The sequence below is a fragment of the Camelina sativa genome, chromosome 1, assembly GCF_000633955.1.
Source record: "Camelina sativa cultivar DH55 chromosome 1, Cs, whole genome shotgun sequence".
In the NCBI taxonomy this organism is placed as follows: domain Eukaryota; kingdom Viridiplantae; phylum Streptophyta; class Magnoliopsida; order Brassicales; family Brassicaceae; genus Camelina; species Camelina sativa.
In genome coordinates, this window is record NC_025685.1 from 16341541 (window position 1) to 16354463 (window position 12923).

The following is a 12923-nucleotide window of genomic DNA, read 5'->3' on the forward strand; positions in this document are numbered from 1 at the left end:
TGTTTTTGAAAGACAATCCTCCTTTGTTTTCTCTATTTAGGCTCTTACTCGTGCGTCAACCACAACCGAAATCAGTCTATTGTGCACTCGCCTAGCTAGCTTTTGAACCCAAAATTTAGTTAGAGGGAGGTATTGAATTTGACAATTTTAGGATTTAGTAGGATTTTAATATTTTAGAATTTTGAAAGATTTTAAAGTGAATCTTTAAGAGATTTGATTGTGCTTTAGAGTTTTTATATTTTTAAACAGAAAATAATGTGATTCTATGAGATTTTATTATTAGACTTTAGGTGATTTTAAAATATTTTAGAACACAAAAAATAAAATTTTATACCAAAACAAAATCTGATCAAGAGTCTGCAGCTATGTCCTCAATTCATATATGATATAGAATATACGATAGTGGAACATGTCTCAGTTCATATATAGAGTATCTTGTCTCAGTTATATTTCACGTTGCTCTGTTTCACCTTTCGGTGCTGAACCTCCTCGACGATCGCTTCAGTTCATATATAGTATCTTGTCTCAATTATGGTTCACTTTACTCTGTTTCACCTTTTGCTGCTGAACCTCCTTGACAATCGCCGCCTCCACCGCAGCGACAGCAGTCTCAAACGCAGCAACAACCTTCACAATCGCAACAACAACGTTCACAACCACAACAACAGATGCGTTCACAACCGCAGCCCAATGATGAAAATCTGAGGGAAGTCATGTATTTGTGAAGCTGCAGGAGATGAAGGACGTCACTTCATCGCCACCACCACCATAGTCTAAATCTAGTCAAGCTGATCCACCTAATAACATATTCAATGCGTTAGGAAGTGAAACTTCACATCCAAGTGGAGCAGGCAAAGGGAAACCTCTTAGTTCATGATCACAAGCCTGGAAAGTAAAAATTGGGAATACATCATTAAAACTATATAACAAAGACCAAACAGAATATTGGAGCTGAATAACAAAAACCAAACTAGAATACTTGAGGTGAAGCTTGTGCACGATGTATTCTTACCCCAATGTTGATAGAGACTTGTTGATGTTGGTTGCTTGTTTAAGGCACTCACCTTCAGCTCATGAACTCTGTTGCCGATATTCCTGATGTTAGCAGAATAATTTAAAAGAGAAGGGTAGTCAATTTTTGAAGTTAATCGCTGATTTTACCTTTCAGATCAAGCTAAGTCAACAAGATTAACCTTGCAAAACGATGCTGAGTTACACCTTGAGATACCCACTAATCGATAACACATGTCAGGTTAATTTTTAATTTGACAAATTGATAAGATACATAATATCGGTTGTCGACTGTTTTTTTTTTTTTTTGCTTCTGAAATCCTTTAAAAATCCTTCTGATTTTGTGACTCATATTTTTCAACTAAAAAAACAAAATCTTGTAGAATCATTCAAAATAGCATTTTTAAAAAAGTTGTGATATTTTGAATAACAGTATATTTCAAGTAAGTTTTATAAATTATTGATTGAATAACAAAAGATTTTACATTATTTTAAATGATTTTACATAAATGCTAAGTTGTATAACATAGGATTCAAAAAAAAAAATTAAAATCATCAACTGAATAACAAGTGATTTTAAAAATCCTTTAAAATCTTCTAAAATATAAGTTCAATACCCTTCGAGGTGCTCTTCCAGGTGCTCTTCCAGGTGCTAGCACCAAGAAGAGGAATCTCTTTTCCTTATCATATCCGCGAAAGAAGGTTGTCGCCAAGGGTGTTGGACTGAATGGGAAACTCGGTTCTCACCAAGGAGGAAAACCTCCAAACTCAGCATCTAATTAATGTGTTTAGTCAGTATAGGGCAGCAAGGGGACGATGACTTTGGTTATTTGGTTTTGTTTTGTTTGGTTTTTGCTCAGTTGTTCTTCCGAAATAAGTTACCAACGGGTGTTCCGTATGGTTGTAGTTGTCCTTTGTTTCTGGTTTTCATTGTGATTTTGATTTGTGCGTTTTTGGGTTGTACCCAATGTATCCGTGTTCTACAAATAATAAAATGTCCTTGTTGGTCCTTTTGTTGGTGTATTGTCTTTGTTCTCTTCATATTTTATCTTTTATAGAATTATTGTTACTTCAGGTATTGGGTTACATTTTTGAGATGGGAGTCGGGTGTTGGGCTTCTATTGGGCCTACTCCTTCTCTACTCGTTACTAAAGGGTGTTGATGTACGGATGTTACAAAATTGGGTTCATAAAGGTTTTCAGTGTTGGGTTACAGACTGTGTGTTGGGATTCAGTTTCGGGCCTCTATTAGGCCTGCTGAGTTTTCCATTGCGATTAATGGTTACTTATAATTTTCGCATGTTCCAACTTTCTTTAGCTTGGAGCTTAGATTGTCGGATGTTCTTTTCGGGGTTGGAATATGTAGCCTTTTTGGGCCTTGGCCGTCTCCGGGTTTTTGTGAGGCCTGTTTTTTGGTTTTTTCCCTTTGGTTATATAATACCTGCGCTTTATGGTTTTTACGGTTATATCAAAATTTATTTAGGAGGCCTTGTAATCATGGGCCTTGCGGAAACGGTTGGTGTGATGTTTCAATTTTATATTTCCTCTAGGGCAGGAGGAGATGTATTTGGAGTTATTAACTCCTATATTTTCTTTTTTATTTTATAAATATTGTGAGTTGGAATTGTCAAGGCCTAGGTAATAAGGCCACAACTGGTAATCTTCGGGATTTATGGTCTAAACATCGATCGGATTTTTTGTTCCTCATGGAAACTAATCAACCATCACCTATTCTAGAAAAGTTTGTTGGTCATTTTGGGTATAAGAATTTAAGAACAATAGATCCTATTGGTTGTAGTGGTGATATGGCTCTGTTTTATAATCAGGATGATTTTCAGGTTTTGGTTTTATTTGAGTCTAACAGGTTAATCGACATTGAAGCGGTTTTCAAAGAGCGGATAATTCATTTAACTTTCGTTTATGGAGATCCTGTCCCCAAAAATCGGGATCTGGTGTGGGAACGTATTTTAAGAATAAGCTCTAATCGGTCCACCCCTTGGTTTTTAGTTGGGGATTTTAATGAGCTGACAGGAAATCATGAAAAAAGAGGGGGGAAGTTACGTCATCCTTCCTCGTTTCTCGCTTTTAATGGGATGATTAGGGATTGTGGTTTTTTGGATTTTCCTTATATTGGTGATTGCTTGTCTTGGAGGGGTTGGCGGGATAAAAAACCTATTCGTTGTCGGCTGGACAGGGCTCTAGGGAATGACGATTGGCATGATCTGTTCCCAGACACGGTGACGGAGTACTTACCAATGATAGCCTCTGATCATAAGCCTCTAGTGGTTAATATTGGGGCTAAAAGGCCGCGGGGGAACAGGAGTTTTATGTTTGACCGCCGCTGGATTGGTAAGGCGGGGCTGATGGATGCGATCGCATCAGGGTGGGACGGGGATTTGGATCAGGTTTCGAATACTTTCATCCATAAAATAGTGAATTGCCGAAAGGCGATTTCTCAGTGGCGTAAATCACAAGTCCCATACGGTAGGGAAACCATTGAAAATTTAAAGTGGCAGTTGGAGGTGGCTCTAGCAGATGATTCAATTCCTCCTGCTACAATTTCGGATCTACAGAGTCGGTTACGTCAGGCGTATGGGGATGAAGAGATTTACTGGTATCAAAAAAGTCGGAGTAAATGGATGTGATTGGGGGATAAAAATTCTAAGTATTTTCATGCCTTAACAAGCAGAGACGGGCTCGTAATCGGATTACTGGATTGTTTAATAAGGATGACACCTGGTCAACTGAGGATGTGGATATTTGTAATACGGCGGTATCATATTTTGAGGATTTTTTTACTTCAACAAACCCGACTAATTTTGAGGAGGTCCTAAGGGAGGTCCAGACGGTGATTACAGCTGAGGATAATGAGCGGCTGACAAGACCCGCAACGGAGGCTGAGGTCAAGTCTGCCTTATTTATGATGCATCCGGATAAAGCACCTGGCTCAGACGGAATGACAGCTCTATTTTTTCAAAAAGCATGGGGTATAGTTAAGATGGATCTTGTAGATTTGGTTAATAGATTTCTGGTGGAGGGAGTTTTTGAGAAGGGTCTAAATCGAACTCATATTTGTCTTATCCCGAAGGTGGCCAAGCCGACTAGAATGGCAGAATTACGTCCGATTAGTCTGTGTAATGTTGGCTGTAATATCATTTCTAAGGTTTTATGCCAGCGACTAAAGGGGGTTTTACCTGGTCTTATATCTGAGGCTCAATCGGCTTTCGTCCCAGGTCGGCTGATCTCCAATAATATCCTTATTGCTCAAGAGATGTTTCATGGCTTGCGCACAAACCCGTCTTGTAAAGGGAAATTTTTGGCCATCAAAACAGACATGAGTAAGGCATACGATAGGGTTGAGTGGGATTTTGTGGCAGCTTTGCTCCAGAAGATGGGTTTTGCAGAGTCATGGGTTTCATGGATCATGTTTTGTATCACTTCGGTAGAGTACCGGGTTCTTATTAATGGCCAGCCGAATGGTTTGATAGTTCCAGAGAGGGGGTTGCGCCAAGGGGATCCTCTCTCCCCTTATTTGTTTATCTTATGCACAGAAGTTTTAATTGCTAATATACGGAAAGCAGAGAGGGATAAACTTATTACAGGGATAAAAGTGGCGAACAAATGCCCGCCCATTACGCATTTGTTGTTTGCCGATGATAGTCTTTTCTTCTGTAAGGCAGACAGAGGACAATGTCGGGTTGTTTTAGATATTCTGAAACAGTATGAGTCGGTTTCGGGTCAACAAATTAATTTTTCAAAATCTTCTGTCCAATTTGGGCACAAGATTGATGATCAGACAAAAACCGAGCTTCGGGGTGTTCTCGGGATCACGACGTTGGGTGGTATGGGGTCATATCTAGGTTTACCCGAAAGTTTGGGTGGGGCAAAGACAAAGGTTTTCTCTTTTGTTCGGGAACGGATTTAGAGTCGGACGAATGGTTGGACGGCAAATTTGCTGTCCAAAGGCGGAAGGGAAGTGATGATAAAATCTGTTGCCACTGCCGTTCCAACGTTTGTGATGTCGTGTTTTCGTTTACCAAAAACAATTACATCCAAGCTTACCAGTGCGGTGGCAAACTTTTGGTGGAGTACTAATGGTCAGTCAGGGGGCATGCATTGGCTTGCCTGGGAGAAATTATGTGTAAGCAAACAGTTGGGTGGTCTGGGTTTCAGGAATGTGGATGACTTTAATTCGGCATTACTGGCCAAGCAGTTATGGCGTCTGATAGACGCTCCAGAGTCGCTGTTTGCCAGGGTTTTAAAAAGTAGGTATTATCGGAATACGAATCCTTTGGATCCGATTAGGTCATACTCTCCCTCCTATGGATGGAGGAGTATATGTTCTGCTCGCTCTCTGGTAAATAAAGGGTTTATTAAACGGGTTGGCTCTGGGGACACCATCTCTATATGGTCTGACCCTTGGGTACCAGCTCAATTCCCGAGGCCAGCTTTCAGTAAGGGTCCGTTAAAGGACCCTTCTCTTTAAATGAATTAATTAATTGATCGACAAACTAATACTTGGCGGATGGATATGCTTAATGAGCATTTTGATCCATTTGATGTTGCATTGATAAGGGCTATACTGTTGGGTGGTAACCAAAAGGATGATCCTTTCGGTTGGCATTTCACAAAAACTGGGAAGTATACAGTCAAATCAGGCTATCACACTGCACATCATGATGTGGTTCGGACTTTTGCAGCCACTGGTTCAGGCCCGGAAATTACCCCTCTACTCGCTAGTGTGTGGAGGGCCCGTTGCCCACCCAAGATTCAACATTTTATGTGGCAGGTTTTATCTGGTTGTATTTCGGTTTCGGCAAATTTGGGACGACGGGGTATTGCTTGTGATTTACGGTGTGTACGATGTGGTGCGGACATGGAGACCATTAATCACGCCATTTTTGTGTGTCCTCCGGCTCGCCAGGTTTGGGCCCTAGCACATGTACCGGTGGGACCTATTTCCTTCCCGACGGAATCTGTTTATGCGAATTTAGATCACTTTTTAGGGAACCAGAACCCTGGGGCTCATGTTGCGGCTTTCCCTTGGCTTATGTGGTTTATTTGGAAAGCAAGGAATACACGTGTTTTTGACAATATTGTCGATCGGCCGGAGGATATTGTTAAGGTAGCAGAGGGAGAAGCTGCAGCGTGGCAGCAGGCTCAGGTAGAGGACGCTCCACTGACCACTATTCCAGTAGTTTCGGGGATACCAGCTAGGGTGGCTACTGGTTCCCTCCCTTCGGTCTTTTCGGGATACCGCTGCTTCACCGATGGATCTTGGAAAGCAGGGGATTTGTATGCAGGTGCTGGATGGTGTTGTACCTCGGCCCAGACAGTATTGCCGTTTTTGGGAGCCAAGAATTTCCGGCAAAGTCTATCTCAATTACATACTGAAGTTGAAGCGTTCCTTTGGGCGATGCGCTGCATGATCGGCCATGACTTCAGAGAGGTGGCTTTCTATACCGACTGCTCAGACTTGGTGAAGATGGTGTCTTCCCCTTCCGACTGGCCACCGTTCTCAGCGTACCTTGACGACATCAAGACTGATCGGGAGGAATTTTCTTCTTTCTCTTTATCTTTAATATCTAAAAATGCTAATGTAAGGGCGGATTCTTTGGCACGCCAAGCGCGTACATCTCCGCACCAAGTTTTGTTTGTAAACGATTTTCCCACCAATTGGCTCGTTTGAGCTGATCTTTTGTTGACAAAAAAAAAGTTCAATACCCTCTCTTATAAAGAACCTCTTCTTAATTTGTCTCACGAAAAAATTCTCATCCGAGCTCTCAGTCAATCACAAGTCACAAAGTTTCTATATACAGTAAAACCTCTATAAATTAATAATGTTGGGACCAAGACATTTTATTAATTTATAGTAATATTAATTTATCTATAAATTAATAATTATTATTTTATAGTGTAAATTAATAATTATTAATTTATAGGTATATTTTTAATTGTTTAATTTTTTAAAAAATTATGAATTGAGACAATTTTTGTAAAATAAGATTATACTTTTGGATTTTGTAAATTTTATGGTATTGGAATTGAATTTGAAATAATTAAAAAATATTATTGGCAATGAATTTTTAATATTATAGACAAATTCACTTATACACATGACATAAATATTCAAATTTATGAATAAGAATATCAATTATCGTATTTTAATAATCTATCAAACTATCAAATGTAAATTATGCATATTTAGAAATTGAAAACTTTAAAAAGTTTTAGCTGTTTTATGAAATGTTATAGAATATCATTATAGTTTGAAGATACAACATAACAACTGTTTTATAGATATGAGGTTTAAGAGAAACATATTTTACTATATCAGCATATATATATATATATATCTAAATTTACATGATTATTAATTTATGATATTATTGGGACCATATTTTACATGGAGATTTCAAAAAATTATTATCTTATTATCTTATCGAATTTTGTTATTTTTTACACTGTCCCGACTTAGGACTAGCAAAATTTATTAATTTATAGTATTTATTAATTTATAGAGTATTAATTTATAGAGGTTTTACTGTATATATCTTTTAGTACTAGAAAAGAAAAATGATTTCATGAAAAATTCAGTTGGATATAAACTATTTCGTTAAGGACATTAATCAATAGATAATCACCAACTCATCATCCTTACATTATCCATTACTCTGAACGAGATTATAATTCACGTATAGAATTAACATAAAAGAAAAAATTGCAAAAGAACACCAATATAAGCACTCCAAGTTGCATGGGAACACCCAAAACAAACCTCTTGTGGCAATATCCACTACTTGTTTAAGTAAAAACAAAAAGAAAAAAAAGTTATATACAAAACAGTACCGATGGGAGAGTTTAATTATTTCCACTAAAATGATACATTTATATATCTCATTTGTGTGAGAGACACATATAAAAACTCTCTTGCTTCTCATCTGATATTGTGGTGGGCGATCATAACCATTGTTCGCTGATTTAGAACATGCAAAACTGGAAAAATAATAATAAGAAAATGCTTAGGGACATAGACAAAGAATGTTGGAAATTAATTAAGCATAAAGTATTAACAAAAGTTTTATAATTGATTCGTCTCACCAGTCTCTTCTTCTTCTTTTTCTTCTCAATATATGAAAGAATCCCCTTCTGGTTAGCGATCGTTTCATCCAAAGCCTAAGCCGGAAAACATAACGTAATCGTTACTACACATTCGAGTAATTAGGTTGAGGTTATATGTCTTACCTTTTTGGTTTCAGATAACTCATGCTCAAGCACTTGAACTCGGTTAACTGCGGCCTGAAGTTTATCCTCTTTTTCTAAAATATCATCGACTGATTTTGAGTCAAGGGACTTGTACTTTTCTTCAAGCTCGGCCATTCGTTTCACCATAATTAGGTACTCGGAGTTTGAGACTGGTGGTGCTGGAGTTTGATCTTCGTTCGGTTTAGACATTTGTGATTGCTCGTGGTAGACAGAGTTTCCGAATAATGCAGCGTCTGTGAGCTTCTTTGGAACGTCTTTAGATAGCCGGAGCATTGCAACAATTCCCATCACAAAAGCTATAACCCCTCCCACAAGAAAGCTATCATCTTTGTTTTGTGGCCCCTTGCCTACGTAACAGTGTATGAGGAGTAAACGGATTGGATTTTTAGAGCAAGAAATAAATCTTCAGACTTGAGCATTAATGTGAGTAGATATATATATTAAAATATACCTCTTTTTAGGGTCCTTAAATGAGGTTTTGGAGGCAAAGACACTGCCATGAACTTGTCAATGTGTTTCTCAGACACATTCTCTTCGATGGTTTTCATCTTGTTTCTCTCTAGAGGCTACGAATTTGATGTATAGAAGAGTCTTAGATCAAAGAAAAGAGTCTTATAATTTTATGAGAATTATAAGTAGAAAGAAAAGAACGCTAAGGCTTTTAGTATTGTTGACAAAGTTCTTAGCTTACTTCAAAGACCATTGATATTGTTGTCCCTTCTACTACAAGCTTATCTTCCTCTGAAATAGTCGAGAACCTTGCTTCGGGGGTCTTATTCATCTACTTCCCATAAGAACAACCTAGTGTTTAGTAAGAAACTCAAAACAAGTTTAATATAGAAAATAAAATGTTAATTAACCTCAAAGGTTAACCTTTAGAAGCTCAGGATCATTCCACGGGCCTTTATCAGATCGCATACAGCCTCCTTTACCTTCACAAGTGCAACGGCCGCCAAAGAAATGTGGCAACTCGCTAACACATCAAAGGAGATTACAACAAGGACTTTTGAGCAATAAGTATTGTAGGTCATGCTACCTAATACAGAAGAAAAAAATCGATATATAATTAAATGAGTTAAAGACTAGTAATCTTACCTAGCGTCAATGGCTTCAAGTAATTTGCTCTGGTATTTGTTCCCAAGAACATGAATCTTTGATGTCGTCTTTGGATCAAGAAAGGATTTAACTGGCCCCCACAAGAGCCGGAATCCAGGACCCGCATTGATAATAAACATTCTGTGAAGAGTCTACCAAGAAAAACTTATTTAGAACTTTTGTTAACACTTCAAAATGGATGTTCATTTGTGAATAGCTACCTCAGGATAATTGTCGTTATCGATCTTGAGAAGGCGTTGAAGAAGTTCTCTCGCGGATTTGTTGAAGTTCTTAAGTCCCTAATATTTAGAAAAAAATGCAACATGCTTTTAAATATTTAAACCACTTTTCACATTTACGCTTTTTTCGAAAGAAGAAACAAAGGTACAAAAAAATGTAACTAACCACGCCTTGCACATCAAAAATGGTCGTGCTTTGATCAATGTGCTTATTGGCTGCGGCTGAGCAAGAAGGGAACTTGATCTTGAACATCTTCTCAAACTCTTTCACATGGTATCTCTCGTACCGGTCCATCGTAGTCACTTGCAATAGCTTGATTGCGTCGATTTGGCCTAATCTCTCAATGTAAACTGGCCTGCCTTCTTTGTCCACTCCATGATAGCCTTGAGGATAATGCTTGAGTACTTCATCGATCTCTTCAAACTCAAAATCCTTCATTTTTAGAGAAAAACAAACCAAACAGAAAAATTGTCAATTGAATATAGTATTTATAATATTTACTCGGTATGGGATATTCCAAGATTTTGGGGAAAAAAAAAAGATTTGCCTCAATGATCGTATCGGCTCCGAAATCCTTCCTCCATTGAAGCATGTCACTCCACATTTGCTTTGCTTTCTCAATGTCAAATTTTCTCGCCCTTAAGTATCTATATATGTAGATCAAACAAACATCAAATGATCCGTAAAATAATTGTGCCAATAATCACCAAAAAAAAAAAAAAAAAACATCTAATTACAAAATTTATTGGCAATGAAAGACAGAAGGGTAGACTGAGTAATAAAAAAAATCCTAATTAAAATGTGATATTAAACTTAACCTAATTAAAATGTCATTTTTTTTTTTTGACAACCAAAATGTCATTTTGGTTGGTGTATTTGGGTGATCTTGCATTTGGCTAACAATCTTAGATTCATTATTCAAAATGTCGAACAATATTAATGTGTTAGTTTTTGTCGTTAAACTATTGACTTGAAAACCATATATTAGTTGACTTCATGCGTCAACTATATTATTCATAACGCATCGCATTATTTGGCCTAATTGGAATAACCAAGGAAAAAATGAATAACCTGAGCATCATATGAAGATCGTCATGTTTGGAGGGTAAAAGGTCGTCGTAGGCAAGAACTTCACGGAACGCGTCAAGACACTGGCGATCCTCAGCGTTGATGTTGTCAACGGACACAATTCTGCTGCTGCTCCTCCGAGTCTTCTTCTTGAACGAGTTCTTGAATCTGTTTGATGCACTTATCGCCTTCTTTTTAAGCGAGCCCATCTTCACTATCTTCCTCCCATCCTCTGAAATCTCCAAATCTAAACCGCACATGATTATTTTCCATTAACATTTAGACAGGACAAAAAAAAAGTATTATTGACAAGGCAAATGCATTGTTTGACTTCTAACCTTCTTTGGTGTCAGCCATGGTTTTGATGAAACACCTACAAGACGATTAAGATTGTTCCAAATAAGTATTGGCCAGATTATTCATACAATTGTGTAATGAAACACCCAATCGCACAATGAAGTTCATCATATTGATCCCGGAGAAGGGTAGATGGTGACAGATCAAGAAAAAGAGAATCTAAAATAAGAATTAATTAAGATTTAGAAAAACAGATTTTTTTGCTTGTTTTTACCTTATTGGGGATGTGTGCTTGAGGGGGGAAGGTGGGAAATGGTAATGGTGAGGATCATCTGAAACTAATCAAGAAATGTAGAAAATTACTTGTTATGTTCTTTCTAACAAGCTATTGATAAGGTCCAAAAGATTATTTCGTTTTTACAATTGGGTTATTTCTTAATGTTTGGAAATGGACATGTGTGCGATATAATATTAAATATTATGAAAATCGAAGCATATCTGTACATTAAATGCTATAATTAATAAAATGTATGACGCCAATTTGGACTAAGTGCAACCCACCACTTACACTTATACATAATTAAACTTACTTTACAACCAAATTAAATGCTATATTAAGACGATTAATATGATGAACTTCATTGTGCGATTGCAACATATCTGAGATCCAAGATCTGACTAGATCCATCTAAAAATTAGGGTATTCGGAACGAGCTGCTCCAATGACCATCAATCAACAGGTTTGATTGGTAACCTTTAACCGTCTCGTTTGCAAACGAGCCGCCTTGAATATTGGAAGAAGCGATTGTAGTAGATGGTTGAAGAGAGTAGTTGGAAGGGGGAGAACGGGCGGTTGGCTGCCCCCAAAACAAGGCGATTCGATTGCAAACAGAGGCGGTTGTAATTTTTGAAAAATTATATAAATGTTTAAAAATAATATTCATATTTATTATTTTCTAAAGGAATTTATGAAATAAAAATATTTTTTTTGAAATGTTTTGATATTTTAATTTATTTTTATGTTATTTTCTATAATAACTTGTTTACTATTCAACCGCTTGTTACCAATCAAAACTATTATTTAACCGCTCATTTTAATTTAACCGCTTTTTTAACCACCTTCTTTTTAACCGCATTCTCTACAATCGCTGAAAATTTTTTAACTGCCTTGTTTAAATGTTGTTACCAATCGGAGTCGTCTTTCCTAGAAGATGGTTGAATATCAAAGTTGGGAAAAGCGGTTGAGGATGATGGTTAAAACCTATTTTTGGTGGTTAAAAACACTAATCCTAACCACTAACAAAAACCAATGTTTGGCATTACAAAGAGGTTGCACAGTTCTTTTTTTTTTTTTAGGCAAAAGGTTGCACAGTTTTTATTTTTTTTATTCACTGTTCAGATTATAATCTTGATTTAATATGTGTTGCTATTCTTCTCAATGTTTTTTAATGAAAAAGTTAGTAAGCCAAAAATAAAGAAAATTTAGTAAATCAAGATTATGATTTGAATAGTAACATGCTGTTTTTTTTAATGGAGATTACTAATATCATATAATGAAGTTTTTAAAAATATACATTGATAATTTCGTTAATATCAAATTTGATCATATAGTTAATATCATTTAAATATATTAATATTTTAAATTATGAATTAGACAATAATAATTTATCTTTTCATTTAATTTTTTTCATTTTTAATTAAATTAATTTCAAATTTTTATACTTTATTATAACTTATACTATTCAACCGTTGTAATGTTATCAATCAAGCTAAATACTCAACCGCTTTCTTTTACTCGACATCTTTTCCATCCGTTAACTTAAACTGCTTTCTTTTTAACCACCTTCTTTACAACCATTATAAAAGTTTTAACCGCCTCTTTTAAACGTGGTTACCAATCAGGGCCAATATCTCAACTAATTAAGAATCTCAGACATTTGAGAAGAA

General features: G+C 36.6%; 2 protein-coding genes across 2 annotated transcripts; one reads left to right on the plus strand and one right to left on the minus strand.

The window, feature by feature from the left end:
* On the plus strand, positions 2816-3655 carry LOC104708756. The gene has a single exon (XM_010425381.1). It carries the CDS (start codon positions 2816-2818, stop codon positions 3653-3655), a length of 840 nt encoding a protein of 279 aa, XP_010423683.1.
* LOC104792347 (phosphatidylinositol/phosphatidylcholine transfer protein SFH7-like) lies at positions 7691-11377 on the minus strand. The gene is made up of 13 exons (XM_010518480.2): positions 11251-11377; positions 11018-11052; positions 10683-10926; positions 10159-10258; positions 9777-10043; positions 9593-9670; positions 9372-9523; positions 9150-9249; positions 8968-9057; positions 8728-8842; positions 8256-8623; positions 8112-8186; positions 7691-8006 (listed from the first exon to the last, which is right to left on the minus strand). Exons 2-13 carry the CDS (start codon positions 11034-11036, stop codon positions 7992-7994), a joined length of 1623 nt encoding a protein of 540 aa, XP_010516782.1. The 5' UTR covers positions 11037-11052; positions 11251-11377; the 3' UTR covers positions 7691-7991.